The sequence below is a fragment of the Sinohyriopsis cumingii genome, unplaced genomic scaffold, assembly GCF_028554795.1.
Source record: "Sinohyriopsis cumingii isolate HCF-2022 unplaced genomic scaffold, ASM2855479v2 utg003075l, whole genome shotgun sequence".
Lineage (NCBI taxonomy): Eukaryota > Metazoa > Mollusca > Bivalvia > Unionida > Unionidae > Sinohyriopsis > Sinohyriopsis cumingii.
Window position 1 is genome coordinate 1 of NW_028316388.1, and position 15678 is coordinate 15678.

The following is a 15678-nucleotide window of genomic DNA, read 5'->3' on the forward strand; positions in this document are numbered from 1 at the left end:
CTGCAGATTTAAAGTAGATAAACTTACAAAGCTAATTGCATTATATTTTGTATATTTTCAGGCCCTCCAACTATTGACTTTGGAAATGTCTGCCTAAGGTCCATTACCACTAAGCATATCAACATTATCAACAATCTCAATCAATATATCCATGTTGTGGCTGAGGTAAGTGACTCCTTGTATTCTTATCTAGAATCTTATAACTACCTGAATACTCAATGAATGTACTTCATAATTTTAAAATTTTCTGCCATCCAGTAACTTCCATCTAGTTTTTTCATTTGTTTACTATACCGTTATTTCCTGTTTACTTTGGCATTTCCATGATGAAAACAAATATACATGAAATGTATAATAAGCCTAAATTCAGAATACCTTACATACTAACTTGTATGTCAAGCCAGCTGCAAACAATGTAGACCATGATCTGCTAATTTAACATGAAATGACAGATCTGGGTCTGTACAGTTTGTAGTTGGACTCAGCTTACATACAAGTATATGTGGCATATCTGTCATGGAAATCTTTACACAGCATTGACTCGAGTTTGCCTTTGGTTGACTGGTTTCATATACTTGTTGCTGTGACCAGTATTTTAAATGTATGAGTGGCCAAGTGGTCTAAAGCGCTTTCCGTTTTGGATCATTGCCATCTCACCTCTGTCTGCGTGGGTTCGAGTCTCGGATTCGGCTAATGTGGATATGTGAGAAAGCTTGCCAGTAGCTTCTCGTGGGTCGGTGGTTCTTTCCAGGGTTTTCCCAGGTTCTTCCTCCACCATTAATACTGGCCGCCATGTATAGCCTATTGTGTGCTGACAAAAAACCCTACAACAACAACAACAATGACAACTGCCTGCTGATCTGAAACTAATAGGTTTTAGAGTAAAGCAGGAAAATGTTACAGGATTTTGCTATTCATTTCAACAGTTGTTGTCTCACACACCTGCAGGTTCGAAAAGTCATTTTCAAAAACAGGTTGAGGCCAGTAAAGGCATGAAAAATAAAACCAAGCAGGTACAGTGTGACCCCACTATAGCATGCTCTGTTATAACACAAATTTCAATATAACACGGTTATGCTGTGGCTCCCAAAATTTCATATACATGTATTTTTCTCATACACAAACAAAAAAACTTTCTTAAAAATATGAAAAAAACATTAAAAAAAATGATTATCATTTTGGGGAAGAGATTGCATATGAATAATACAAGATGATTGTGGCATGACTTGTGAAATTTTACATGTATTTTTCTTGTACACAAAAAGGAGTTTTTTATTATTAAAAGTACGAAAAATATCGTGTAAAAAGTTTATTCAGGGATCGTGTAGGGATTTGCCAATGTTGCAGACTTGGATTTTTTTAACCTTATTGGTGGCAAAATATACCATCTGGTGATTTTTTTTTATTGACGACATTGTTGGCTGTAGAAATTTGTATTTACAACCATTGGTTTGGAATGGAGAAATTCAGAAGCCCCATGAAAAAAAGCCGCAACCTGGATACAAAAAGTACTGAAATGTATCTATTGTTACATAAACAAATTCTTTGTCTATATTGACAAACCATCTAAACCGTGCATTGTTATATCATAATCCACTTATCTTGACATCTAGCATGATTACTCTATGTTGTGAGATATCTGCTTTTTTTGTTGTTGACATTTCTGGCAACGGAGATCAACTGGATGAGGCATTATCTCACAATCTATCTTTCATCAGATTTTTGGCCGCTCGATAGTAATTAATATATTTACATAGACTGACATTTATATGTGGATAGTAAGTAAAATTCCTCTTCTTTTCACTCAGAATTAAATCCTTCAGAACACTCACATTTTCTGCAATAATCCCTGTCATCAAACCAGAACACCTGCATCTCTATCGTCCATTGACCCTATGTTAGATTTCTGATACATGCATGGAAGGCAGCATTACGCTGCTACCACAAATGTAAAAAAATAATTAATAAATAAATTTTTAAAATATATACAAATTTTACTTATTGGTATATTAAATAGGCAGGGAGGAACTGTAACTAGAATAGACCAATGACACCCAATTCCTTTTTAAAAATGTACACGGATAAAATAGTTTGCTAAAATTTCAGAGGAAACAGATTACCTTTGAAGCACTGACTGTTATGAAAACGTACTCAGCAAATGGAAAAGAAAAATCAGTCCAAGTCATGCAGTACAATTATTTGATGTTGCTGCCACAATAAGAAATTGGCATTTGTTTGGTTCTCCAAAGCTGGCCTTTAGTGGTGACTTCAATAATGCATGCACCCTTCATCAAAGATAGCCAACTACAATCTTCAATAAAATCAATGAACTTTTCTTCAAAGGAAGTCAGTACCAAACTTAAATAAAAGTAATATAGTCTGATGGATTTTTGCATTTTCCAACCTGACTGGAACACATTAACTGTGTTGTGAATGTTTCCTTTTTGCAGGGAAAAAGTTTATGCTTACAAACGCTACCAACGGCGGCTTAAAACACAATCTAACTTTTACCAACTTGGGATGTACTAAAAAGTAAATGTGCTTCATCATTCGTTACATGATTGTGCTATGTTTTCCAATGAATTCAGACCAATATGACCTGTGACAAAATTATTGAATATTTTAAAATCTGTGTGTGTGCATATTTTCAATGGAATCACTTGTATTGTGGATTCAATGTATATAATGAGATTCGTGGGTGAGTACATGGCATTGATACTCTATTCATGCTGTTCATTAGACATATATATATAAACAGTATTCATGTATATTTTTTTGGGTACTTCATTATTTTCTTCAGCTAACTTACCTGGTTGCTTATAACATGGTTCGGTCTATAACATGGTCGGGTTTTATGGCTCCCAACTACCGTGTTATAGCGGGGTCACACTGAGGTGGATATTTACATTGGGACTTCTTGTACGTTTTAAGCTTTGTGATATTTTGGAAATATTCCAGATATGGTCTGGTTGACATTCTCAAAAGTATTTGATGATCATTTCTAAGTTAGAAGGTTAACTTAAATGCAAAACCGTAAATTAATGAATTTTAGCCATATGGAACATACTCCATGAATCACTGAGCCAAAGTCCTGTTAGCATTAACAGGAAAATATTACTTACTGTATTCATTTTAGATGATCAATTTTGTTTTAAAAAAGTCCAGACAAATTTATCAAGTCATCTGTTTCCATATCTCTGCTTATGAAGACTGTTTAGTAGGATTTTTTTTCTTAAAGCCTAGTTGATTGTCAGATCAAAATGTGGCATCATCTTTAAAAAAGCCAAAGTTGACACAAATTGGTTGTACTGCACATTACACAATGCAGCATGTTGATTTACTAAAAATACTGACCAAACAAGTTACATGTACTTGATATGTATTATCAAAATTTGGATAAGGATGTTCAGCAGAATAACATTCAATGAGTAATATTATGTTTAAAAGAAATTTTATTTCAAGTTTGTAAGCCACTGCACAGTTTTTCATAATTTTAGATCCTACAAGAAGAATGTACTTGGTTACATGCTGGTCACAGGCAAATGAAACTTGGTCAGTGAGAATGATAATATTTCATTTTTAAATTTACAAAACATGAAATAACAGTGCATATACATTTATTTGATTCTATCGTATACTTAATAGTACTCAAATATGACTCTGAATGTGATTTGTTTCATTCCTTATTTGGTATTGGGTACTCCAAAATTTGATAGATTGAAGAGGGTTCCAAAATTAGAATCAATACAGTAAACTGGCAGCTGTTTTACAGTTTCCCAGAGATGCCTGAATTATTTATAAAATTCATGTTTTATTTCAGATTGACTGCAGAGAGCTTCGCCAGAGTAGTCCACTGTCACAAGTTGTTCCGCCAAAGTCAAAAGCTCAAATACCCATCATCTTTGAGTCCAACCAGAAACAAATATTTCAAAGGTAAGACCTCATGCTTGGTCGAGAATAGCCTATTAAATGACCACATGAACTAAATATGGATAAAAAATTTCAGTATTTGTTGTTTTTCTTGTAATTTCTAATTCAACATGCTACAGTATTATAATGATATTAATTGAGCACAGTAACTGTTATGTGTGTGTTACATATGTACGAATGTTAAAGATGTTTAAGTATAAATAAGACATGCTTACTCTTACCTGCAAAGTTCCCAGCACTTTACTTGGGTCCCAGGTGAAGTACCAGGTGTACAGCCAGGTGAAGTACCAGGATCAGTGAATGAAGCACAAATAAGAGATCTGAGCACTTTTTATTGTCCCAAGTTCTCATTTTTGATAGGTGTGATTTCCTGGGACTGGTTGTTGTTGTTGTTGTGGGGTTTAATGCCATATTTCAGCACACGATAGGCTATACATGGCAGCCAGTATTAATGGTGGAGGAAGAACCCAGGAAAACCCCAGAAAGAAAGAACCACTGACCCACGAGAAGCTACTGGCAAGCTTTCTCACATACCCATATTGGCTGAATCCGAGACTCGAACCACCGCAGCCCATGAGAAGCTACTGGCAAGCTTTCTCACATACCCATATTGGCTGAATCTGAGACTCGAACCACTGCAGGCAGCGGTGAGATGGCATTGATCCGTAATGGAGATCACTTTAGACCACTCGGCCACTCAGGGCCCCTCCTGGGACTGGAACATCCAGGCACAACATAGTGCATATATATTCTTTGCAACTCTGTAAGTCCTGCATTCAGCATTTTGCTTTTGCACAGGAATCATTTCTATATTAGATGATGTCTATACTTTATTTTTAGTACACTTGGGTATTTCCACAAGACCTAAAACTGGGCTTGACAAATTTGATAAAAATCAGCATGCCCCCAGGGCAAGCAGACTAAATAATTGAACTTTTTGGGGGCGATTTGAGCTTGCACCAAAAATGACAAGGTAACATCACAATGACAGTTGAAAAATAAGGTAACATAAAGTATGACTGTTTTCTGGAAATCACTTTATATGTATTTTTAAAATGAAAAAACCTATTTTCTTTTCATCTTTCTTTGCACATTAAAGCCATATGCCAATAATTGAAATTGTCAGATTACATTATGTGATAATATATTTAGATAAATATACAGGGAATCTGAAATGGTAAAAATTTAATATTGAATTTAGTATATGAGCTACAGAAATTCAGTATTAGATCATTACCCATTTTAGATTCTGTTTTTCAAATAGTTTTTATTTTGAAAAGGTAAAGAGTATGGATAGAAAGAAAAATAAATGATTTTGGAAATTTATTTAATTCTGACTCAGATGATGCACCTTTTAATTCTTGCACATGAAAAGATAGCAATATTACATAGTTTCGTAACCATATACATTGATCTGCATGGGACTGGTTATAACATTTCCACTGGAAAGAGTGTTGATTCCATCACCAAAGATGCATTATTGGATATGGCAGAAGAAATATCAATCCACTTGTTGAATATATATCTCCATGGATGATTAGGATGCAGAAATTGATCAAAAGATGTTGTACTGGTGGTGGTTTCTATTCATGACTCTACTGATTCCCATATTGAATGTTTTTGTGACTGGATATTCTGCATTATTTGATTTGGAAGAATGCTGAGGTTAAATAACTTGTATCATTTTGGTTAAATAACTTTTACCAGCGTTTGTTGACATTCTCTTCGTTAGAGTGGTGATTTTATTGACTCCAATACACTAACATTTCAGTCGTACTTCCTGGCAAGATCCATGTTATTCAGTAACAGCACTGTAAAGGTAACTGTCAGCATTACATTAGGTTGCTGGGCATTTCTGGGCATTACATTAGGGTGCTGAGCATTTCTAGGCATTACATTAGGTTGCTGGGCATTTCTGGGCATTACATTAGGTTGCTGGGCATTACATTAGGTTGCTGGGCATATCTCTGCATAGACTCATTATCATTGTATTGGAAAGTGTGAAAGATTTTCTTGGTTCTCTCTCATTTTTGGTTTCACCAGGCAAATGTCCAAAGGGTTTACTCATGTTGTAGTTTTAGTTTGGGATTCAGAGAATTGTCTGTAGGGTAAATGGGTGATATTCTGATATTCATAACCACTACTGCACAATGTTGTTTGCACAATTATTCTCACAGCATTGTTAATACTAATTAGAAACTTAGTCAACATTGTTGTCATGTCCTATAAATATGCATCTTATTTATTATCTGTTGAATTTGTCCAGACTTATATCCCAATTGTACAAAGTGTTCTTGGCTGAGGCACCCCAACCATATGAGCAAAGTTCTTGCTTCTTTTTAAAAAATCTTACTGCTTTTCAGATCTGTATCCTATACTGTCAATGGTTTCTACAAACACCACGTGACTGTCACTGCTGAGGTTGTACCTGTTGCCTTGGAACTCTCCACAGAAGAGTTAGTTTTGACTCCCACCCATGGCCTTCCAGTGGAAGCTGGTAAAGTTTCAAGATTGCATTTCTTAACTTTGTTTGCTCCAGTTTGTACTTAAACTGACCTTTCTTTAACAACCAATCCCAGTGGATTGCTGACTAATCTTATTTTGATCCATGTATAAATCATTGTATGATCTCTCTGGACTTTTTGTCAGGTTTTTATCAGATCCCAGGCATAGGGGACTTAAATACCTTACGTAACATACACCAATTCAGTTAGTTTATACATAGCCACTTATTATTTTCCAGAAAGTTTAACTCATGCTCAATAATGCTGTTCAAGAATGTGTATAAATTGTGCAAAAATCTTTGACTTGATTGATACTAACATTCTAATGAGTTAAGAAAGTCAGGTAAGTCCATTTTTGCTGATGATAGTAGCATTTTAAATTCTAGAGTACTAAGAGTGCCTAAAGCAACCATAATTTTAAATGAAAACTGTAGTACAAGATTAGGCTCCCCAATCAAGAAAATGCCTGAGCACAAAAACTGAATTCTGACTTAACACTGAAAAATCTTGCTCTGCGTCTCTTAGTATTGTTGAAGTTTGAGATTTTTTATAATATAAAAACAGTAAGATATGGAAAAACGTTTCATAACTCCAACCTCAGTCAGAAGCAATGTTATAATGAGAAAAACTAGTTTGAAAATGACAGCATGAGCTAACTTTTGTGCATAGACAGTTGTGTGATTTTTTTAAGTTTTGTGGTTGAGGAAACAATATCAAGATCATAAAACTAACATTTAAGATTTCTTTTGTAATGATGGAGACATTTTAGTGATCTCAGAAATCTTTTATCACTGAAATCACAACAATAAATCTCATCAAAATTTGTTATCTTCTACAAGCAATGTGGCCACATTTTTTCTTCTTTATTTCATTAAATTTGAGAAGCATTTACAGTGAAACATTCCTCTCATGTAGCATGAAAATGCTTCAGTATTGTCTATTCTCAGCATAAGTTGATAAAATAACTTTAGAAATAATTGAAATATGTTTTTGTGTTGGGAGCACCCACTCACTGGATGAATAATTATGCAATGATATGAATCCACGATAATCAGTTGTAATTTATTAATCACTATTACTAATACTATGAATCAATTCTAAAAGAGACCATAAGAAATCCACTGCCAAAGCCAATATGAAGGACTTAATGCAATCCATCTTTATTTTAAATTCTGAATAAACAATAGACAGTCAGCATAACAATGACAGCCAGTCAGCACAACAGAAATAATTGAAATATGTTTTTGTGTTGGGAGCACCCACTCACTGGATGAATAATTATGCAATTATATGAATCCACGATAATCAGTTGTAATTTATTAATCACTATTACTAATACTATGAATCAATTCTAAAAGAGACCGTAAGAAATGACAATGGCAGCCAGTCAGCATGATAATGACAGCCAGTCAGCACAACATTGACAGTCAGTCAGCACAACAATCACAGCCAGTCATCACAACAATCACAGCCAGTCATCATGACAATGACAGCCAGTCATCATGACAATGACAACCAGTCAGCACAGCAATGACATCCAGTCAGCATGACAATGACATCCATTCATCACAACAATCACAGCCCATCAGCACAATGGCATCCAGTCAGCATGACAATGACAGCCAGTCAGCACAACAATGACAATCAGTCAGCATGACAATGATAGCCAGTCAGCACAACAATGACAGCCAGTCAGCATGACAATGACAGCCAGTCAGCATGACAGTGGCAGCCAGTCAGCACAACAATGGCAGCCAATCAGCACAACAATGACAGCCAGTCAGCTTGACAATGACAGCCCATCAGCACAACAATAAAAGCCAGTCAGTATGACAATGACAGCCAGTCAACACAACACTGACAGCCAGTCAGCACAACAATGACAACCATTCAGCATGACAATGACAGCCAGTCATCACAATAATGACAGTCAGCACAACAATGACAGCCAGTCAGCATGACAATGACAACCAGTCAGCACAACACTGACAGCCAGTCAGCACAACAACAGCCAGTAAGCACAACAATGACAACCAGTCAGCATGACAATGACAGCCAATCAGCACAACAATGACAGTCAGTCAGCATGACAATGACAGCCAGTCAGCATGACAATGACAACCAGTCAACATGACAATAACAGCAATCAGCACAACATTGACAGCCAGTCATCACAACAATGACAGCCAATCAGCACAACAATGACAGCCAGTCAGTGTGACAGTCAGTTAGTACAACAATGACAACCAGTCAGCACAGCAATGATAGCCAGTCAGCACAATGACAGCCAGTCAGGATAACAATGACAGCCAGTCAGTGCGACACTGACAACCAATCAATCTGACATTAACTGCCAGTCAATGTGACAATAGAATAGTTGAGAGTATTCTTGTTTCTGATCTTGGGTTACACCTCAGTTTAATTTAACACCTTTGAACTATATTTTAAGGGGCTAACTGATGTGAAAATTTATGGCATAAACAGATTGGATGATTTAGTCTTCCTGATATTTCCCTTATTGATTGATAAATAAGTCACTCTGACCTGTCCAAATCAAAGTGTTGTATAGTAAAAAAATTTATCTAGCAGTTTTTCCAGGTGTATAACACACTACTTTTTGACCCACTTAAATAAAAACTTCTATATGTCTGCTGTGACTAAAATAATACTCAATAAAATTTATAAACCATTTTTTTTTTACAGAAATTTTTCAGTTTTACATTTTTGTGAAAATAGTTCACTATATCCTGTATAGCTTTGCTGGAATGATTATTGGTGAATGATTTGACGTCTTTTTATCAATTTCTCTTTCTTTCAGGATTCAGAGGGATTATTACTTTGTACAACAAAATGAACTTCCCAGCAGAGTTTACATGGGCTCCCAACTTAGGTGAGAGAGGCACTGCCTTCTCAATCCGCCCTGCCACAGGTAAATAATTATCATTATATTTTTAAGCCTTTGTCACATTTTCTTTTTATAAAATTACTGCTTTTTCTATATCTAGTGTTAGTGTCTAAAACTGGAACATAAAACCTCATATCTTCATAAAATTTAAATTAGAATACATTGTAAATATTAAGTTACCTTTAAAACTGCCAAGAATTATATACAGGAATGTTGATGTCACACCATTAAAACTACCAAGGATGATATACAGGAATGTTGATGTCACCCCTTTAAAACTACCAAGGATGATATACAGGAATGTTGATGTCACACCATTAAAAACCAAGGATGATATACAGGAATGTTGATGTCACACCCTGAAAACTACCAAGGATGATATACAGGAATGTTGATGTCACACCTTTAAAACTACCAAGGATGATATACAGGAATGTTGATGTCACACCTTTAAAACTACCAAGAATGATATACAGGAATTTTATGTCACATTTAAAACTACCAAGGATGATATACAGGAATGTTGATGTCACACCCTGAAAACTACCAAGGATGATATACAGGAATGTTGATGTCACACCATTAAAACTACCAAGGATGATATACAGGAATGTTGATGTCACACCCTGAAAACTACCAAGGATGATATACAGGAATGTTGATGTCACACCTTTAAAACTACCAAGGATGATATACAGGAATGTTGATGTCACCCCCATTAAAACTACCAAGGATGATATACAGGAATGTTGATGTCACACCTTTAAAACTACCAAGGATGATATACAGGAATTTTATGTCACACATTTAAAACTACCAAGAATGATATACAGGAATATTGATGTCACAGCTTAAATTTATCAATTTTTACATCCTCTTATATTGGGAAAAACAAAAAGGTTGAAGCATCTTCTTATAGACAAATTTTGATGATGATGGTTATTACAGTGAAACCTGTATGTAAAAGACAATCAAGGGGCATGGCAAAATTATCCTGTATAGGCAAGTGTCCTTAATATACAGGGCTTATATTCTTGATATGTTTACAGCTCATACAGTTATGACTCCGAGACTTGTATATAAAGGGATATAGTAGAAGTTCTTTTGGATACTAGGATTTCTTCTGGAAAAACTCTTCTATACTGTCACATTTAATAAGAAATGAAAAGCAAGCACTGAAAATGTCAGGATCCACCACCTGTGGAACTTAACAATGAAATGCACAATCAGTTCACAAAAAAGCAAGAAGTGTATTGAAAACATTAATGCACATGCATTAACCAGGATTTTAATTCTGCTCATTGGCAAATAATTTTAGAATGAAAATTAAAATAAAAAAGGACACAGCTTCAACTAAAGCTCAAAGGTCATCACATTATTTCATTCCACACTTGGTGGTGTCATCAACACTGATTTTGAGTAAGATAAAAGTAAAAATTGTCATCATTTATATTCTCTACTCTTATTTTTATCAACATTCTTAAAATTTAGTTACTCTTACTCACTTATGAACTGTTTAATTTGATGACCAAACTATTCAGATTGTCATTTTTTGTTTATTAGCATAAATTCCTGCCATTGTAACTGAACTTCTTTTAATCTGATATCAGCATAATGCCCATTATTGTAACTGTACTCCTTTCAACCTGATATCAGCATAAATTGCCCCATCATTGTATCTGTACTCCTTTCAACCTGATATCAGCATAATGCCCATTATTGTAACTGTACTCCTTTCAACATGATATCAGCATAATGCCCATCATTGTAACTTTACTCCTTTCAACCTGATAGCACCATAAATTGCCCCATCATTGTAACTGTACTCCTTTCAACATGATATCAGCATAATGCCCATCATTGTAACTTTACTCCTTTCAGCCTGATAGCACCATAAATTGCCCCATCATTGTAACTGTACTCCTTTCAACATGATATTGGCATAATGCCCATCATTGTAACTTTACTCCTTTCAACCTGATATCAGCATATTGCCCATTATTGTAACTGTACTCCTTTCATCCTGATATCAGCATAAATTGCCCTATCATTGTAACTGTACTCCTTTCAACCTGATATCAGCATAAATTGCCCTATCATTGTAACTGTACTCCTTTCAACCTGACATCAGCATAAATTGCCCTATCATTGTAACTTTACTCCTTTCAACCTGATATCAGCATATTGCCCATTATTGTAACTGTACTCCTTTCAACCTGATATCAGCATAAATTGCCCTATCATTGTAACTTTACTCCTTTCAACCTGATATCAACATAAATTGCCCCATCATTGTAACTGTACTCCTTTTAATCTGATTGGAGCCAGACTATGTCAATAATGAAGTGCCAAGTAAACATATGATGCAGTGGGACCTAGTGAAAAATCATCATTGTCCACAGTAATTAAGTGTCAAAACAACAATAGCTCCACAATTGTGCAAACATCATTTGCACCTGCAAGTGATGCAAATCTATGCATATATGATGTCATATTATCCATTATGCACAACTTTGTTGATCAGAAAACACAGTCCAATGTCTATGTTAAACTGATGTCCACTATATAAAGCATATTTATGATTTTCATTGGGGATCCTCAAAAGTCTCTGTCATGATTAAGTACAGACTGTATGTTTTAAACTGTTCTAGTTTATTGAGACCTTTATTTTGATATTTTTCACTGGCTTAAGTTCAGTGTTTGCATTTGTCTGATAGCCACATAGATTATGTGCATGCTATATATACACCATTCTAAGTAGAATCATTCAATTTTTGTGAGGGGTTCATCAGGATGTGCATTTATTCATGGCATATGTAGGTCATTATGGCCCATATTTTATGCTTTACTGATTTGGGTCAAATTTTGTATTTGATGATAATTTTTAGGCACTATTCATGCTATAATCATTAAATCGATGATAACATGGAACTTTGTTGGTACCACACCTAGCTCAGTGTGACCTAAATTTCACCTTTTGCTGCTTTGTTTAGTTTTGCATTTAGCACAAAACCATATGAATCTTTGGCACACTGTATGCATACCATTCTTCCTGGAATTGATGTGGGGATTAATCTTGATGAAGGCTACACACTTAAGCAAAATGAGGTCTGTCAACACTGAGATATGTATTTCATGCTTCATTGGGTATTTTGAAATTTTGTTTAAAGTTCATTAATTGTGTGCTGTTTATTTTTGAATCACAAAACTTGATAATTGGATTCATTCCTCTTAGTATTACATGCTTATAAGCAAGGAATGTCATTGTGACCTACATTGTATGATTTGTAAATGCAGATTAAGGCTTTCAACAAGGTATGGCACGCAGCTTTGTGGGCCACCATGCAAATATATGACATAAATGCAAAACTAATCAGCATTATAGAAAATCCTTATGACAAGGCAACTAGTGCAGTTCTTGTTGATGGAAACATAGGAGATTGGTTCAAAGCCACAGTCAGAGTCAGACAGGGGTGCCTCCTATCACCCACTCTTTTCAACATCTACCTTGAAAGGATCATGTCAGATGCCTTGGAAGACCACGAAGGCAGTGTCAGTGTTGGAGGTAGACCATGCACCAACCTGCACTTTGCTGATATCAGTGGCTTAGCCAGAGATGAATAAGAACTGGAAACCTTAGTGAACCGTCTCAACCAAGCATCACTAAGGCAAGGGATCAGTGATGCAAAGACCAGGCTAATGACAAACAACCTGAATTGCATCCAAAAGGAAATAAGAGTGAATGGACAGAAGCTGGGCACAGTGACAAGCTTCAAGGATATAGGTGCAGTAACCTTTGTTAAATGTTCAAGACCTGAGGTTTTTTCCAGGATTGCACAGACAACAACTGCACTGACTGGGCTGAAGTTTAGCAGCATTATGCAGATCAAGCCTATGCACTGTCTTGTCATGCCCATATTCCTGTACGCATGTAAGATATGGACCCTGACATCAGAACTAGAGAGAAGAATCCCTGCTTTTGAGATGAGATGTTATCGAAGAATCCTGAACATCTCCTACTTAAACCACATCTCTAGTGAGGAGGTGTGCGTTAGAATCCAAGGTGCAATTGGACCATGAAGATCAGCTTACCACTGTAAAGAAGTGAAAACTAAGATGGTATGGTCACATCTTATGTGCATCTGGCCTGTCAAGACAATCCTACAGGGCACAGTAAGAGGAGAGAGAAAATGAGGCAGACACAAGACTAGATGGAAAGTCCCAAATCCCGAAGAGCAGTGGAGAAGAGGGCAAAATGGAGAGAGGTTGTCACAAAGTCATCATTGGCACCCCTACAACCAACCAGGTTATGGAGAAATGGAGGATAAAAATGATGTAATAGCATGTCAGCACAGTACTGGCTGTATGGTGCTGATTTAAATTTCATTATAAAAATAAAAGTAAAGAATTGCTAAAGAAAGTAGTTACAAAAGGGGTAAAATTTAAATGGGGCCAAGATTTCATTGTCAGGATTACTTAAGTCTGAATTTATTTTCTGCATGATAATTAATATTAATAATGGTGGTTGGAGAGGCATCCTATATAATCAATGATCTGGTTTTACATTATCATAAACATTAGAGATGATTACACATCTCACAAGTGACATTTTCTCTATTTCAGGAGTTGTTGATGCTTTCAAGGACCTTGACTGTGAAGTGGTGTGGCACCCCTCTTACCTGGCCCCAGAGGATGGTTCTTTCTCACTGATGGTCCATGGAGGTGCTACTCTTCAGCTTCTTTGTAAAGCTGAGGTAAATGGAATTAATGATAGAATCAGATTGCATTTGTAGATGTCTTTGTGTAATATTTTATTTAAATTTTTCCTCTTTCTACCCATTCTCCTACTGTTCCCTGTTTAATCATAAGTTTATTTTTTGTTTTTCTCTGTTTCTTATAATCTTTGTCAGGTATCTATCACTTTTCTCTCTCTTTCTCTCTCTCTCTCTCGCAGTGAAGCACTTATTATTAATTGAACTTTTCTTCACAGTGCTATCCTTGTATTCTCATACATGCTTTGTGATTAACACAAGTGTTCTGTCTATTGATGTTTAAATTAATTTTCACTTTGCTCTGCACAGCCATATATCTCCTCCACTCCACACACATCAAATGCTATTCTACTTTCAATTTTTGCTGCCAGTATATCCATCAGCTCCTCCCTCACTCCCTTTACCCACTCTCCCTCCTCCTCCCCCTCCTCAAGACATCAGTAATAGGAGTTCATTTATTCTTTTGTCAGACAGTAAATAAAGATATTGCCTACTATAAATCATGTTTGGTCATTATGTCTTCCAAATTGTTAAATACAAGACAAAAGAGGTGTGAAAGCTTAACTCCTGCACTTATCAAAAGTTCTATAATTAAACAATTTCCCCCAGGGCCTGTACTATAAACATTACTTGAGTTCCCCACAGCACGTTTTGTGTCACAGTCTTTCAGCAAATGATATTTTTAGAACAAATCATGTGAAGACTTGGCTCAGATTAAGAAAGAAGATATTAACAACAAGAACTTTTATTGTTTTATCTTCAAAGTATTTTTTGGTGACCTGATGAAATAAAACTTTTATCTAACTTTGCAGTCTTTTTTTCTAAATTGGATGTCATGATCACCTGGAAAAGGAATGATGAATGTATTTAATATATCTTTCTTTCATCCTCACTCCATCCTTACTTATGTTTGCTGGTATTCCTTTATTCATTCATTCATTCATTCTTTCATTCATGTCTTTATTTACGAACATCATTCCCTCAGAGCACATGATTTGTGTCATGGTCTGTCATCACATGAGGATGTGAAGACTAGGCTCGAATTAACAAAGAAGACATTAGCAACAAGAACTTTTCTTGTTTTATCTTCAAAGACTTATTTGGTGACCTGTCAAATAAACTTTTATCTGCCTCCTTCCTTCCAGCCATTTACTGGTATTCCTTTATTCATTCATTCAATCATTCTTTCATTCATGTCTATATTTATCAGCTTGGACCGACATCTGTGCAGTTTGTGGAAAGAAGGATAATGTTTGGGCAGGTTCCAGTCAATATCACTACCACCAGAAATGTCCTGCTGGCAAACACTGGACAAAACCATGCTTACTTCCAGGTATAGACTCTTTCTATGTGCAATATACATGCAAGCACAATGTTCTCTAGATTTGATAAAGATGGTAGAATGTCCAGACATGACGATAAAACATGGAGCTTGACTTAAGTTGAGCTTACACTCTACCAATTAAATTTAATTATTTTCATAAAGTGAAGTTCATTGTAACTGGTTGTCACAAAATTCAAGTTTCAAAGTTGTATGATTCTGTGGATAATAGCAAGCAGGGATATA

The 15678-nt window shown here is 35.6% G+C and overlaps 1 protein-coding gene across 1 annotated transcript in view; it reads left to right on the forward strand.

The window, feature by feature from the left end:
- Positions 1–61: 61 nt before the first annotated feature.
- The window catches only part of LOC149769890 (cilia- and flagella-associated protein 47-like), a gene marked incomplete at its 5' end in the record, with an annotated part of 123966 nt that continues 108349 nt past the window's right edge, over positions 62–15678 (forward strand). Inside the window, 6 exons of the mRNA XM_089949694.1 lie at positions 62–165; positions 3821–3933; positions 6294–6427; positions 9253–9363; positions 13963–14093; positions 15322–15444. Of these exons, the coding sequence (XP_089805820.1) occupies positions 62–165; positions 3821–3933; positions 6294–6427; positions 9253–9363; positions 13963–14093; positions 15322–15444 (716 nt within the window). The remainder of the gene's footprint in view (positions 166–3820; positions 3934–6293; positions 6428–9252; positions 9364–13962; positions 14094–15321; positions 15445–15678) is intronic.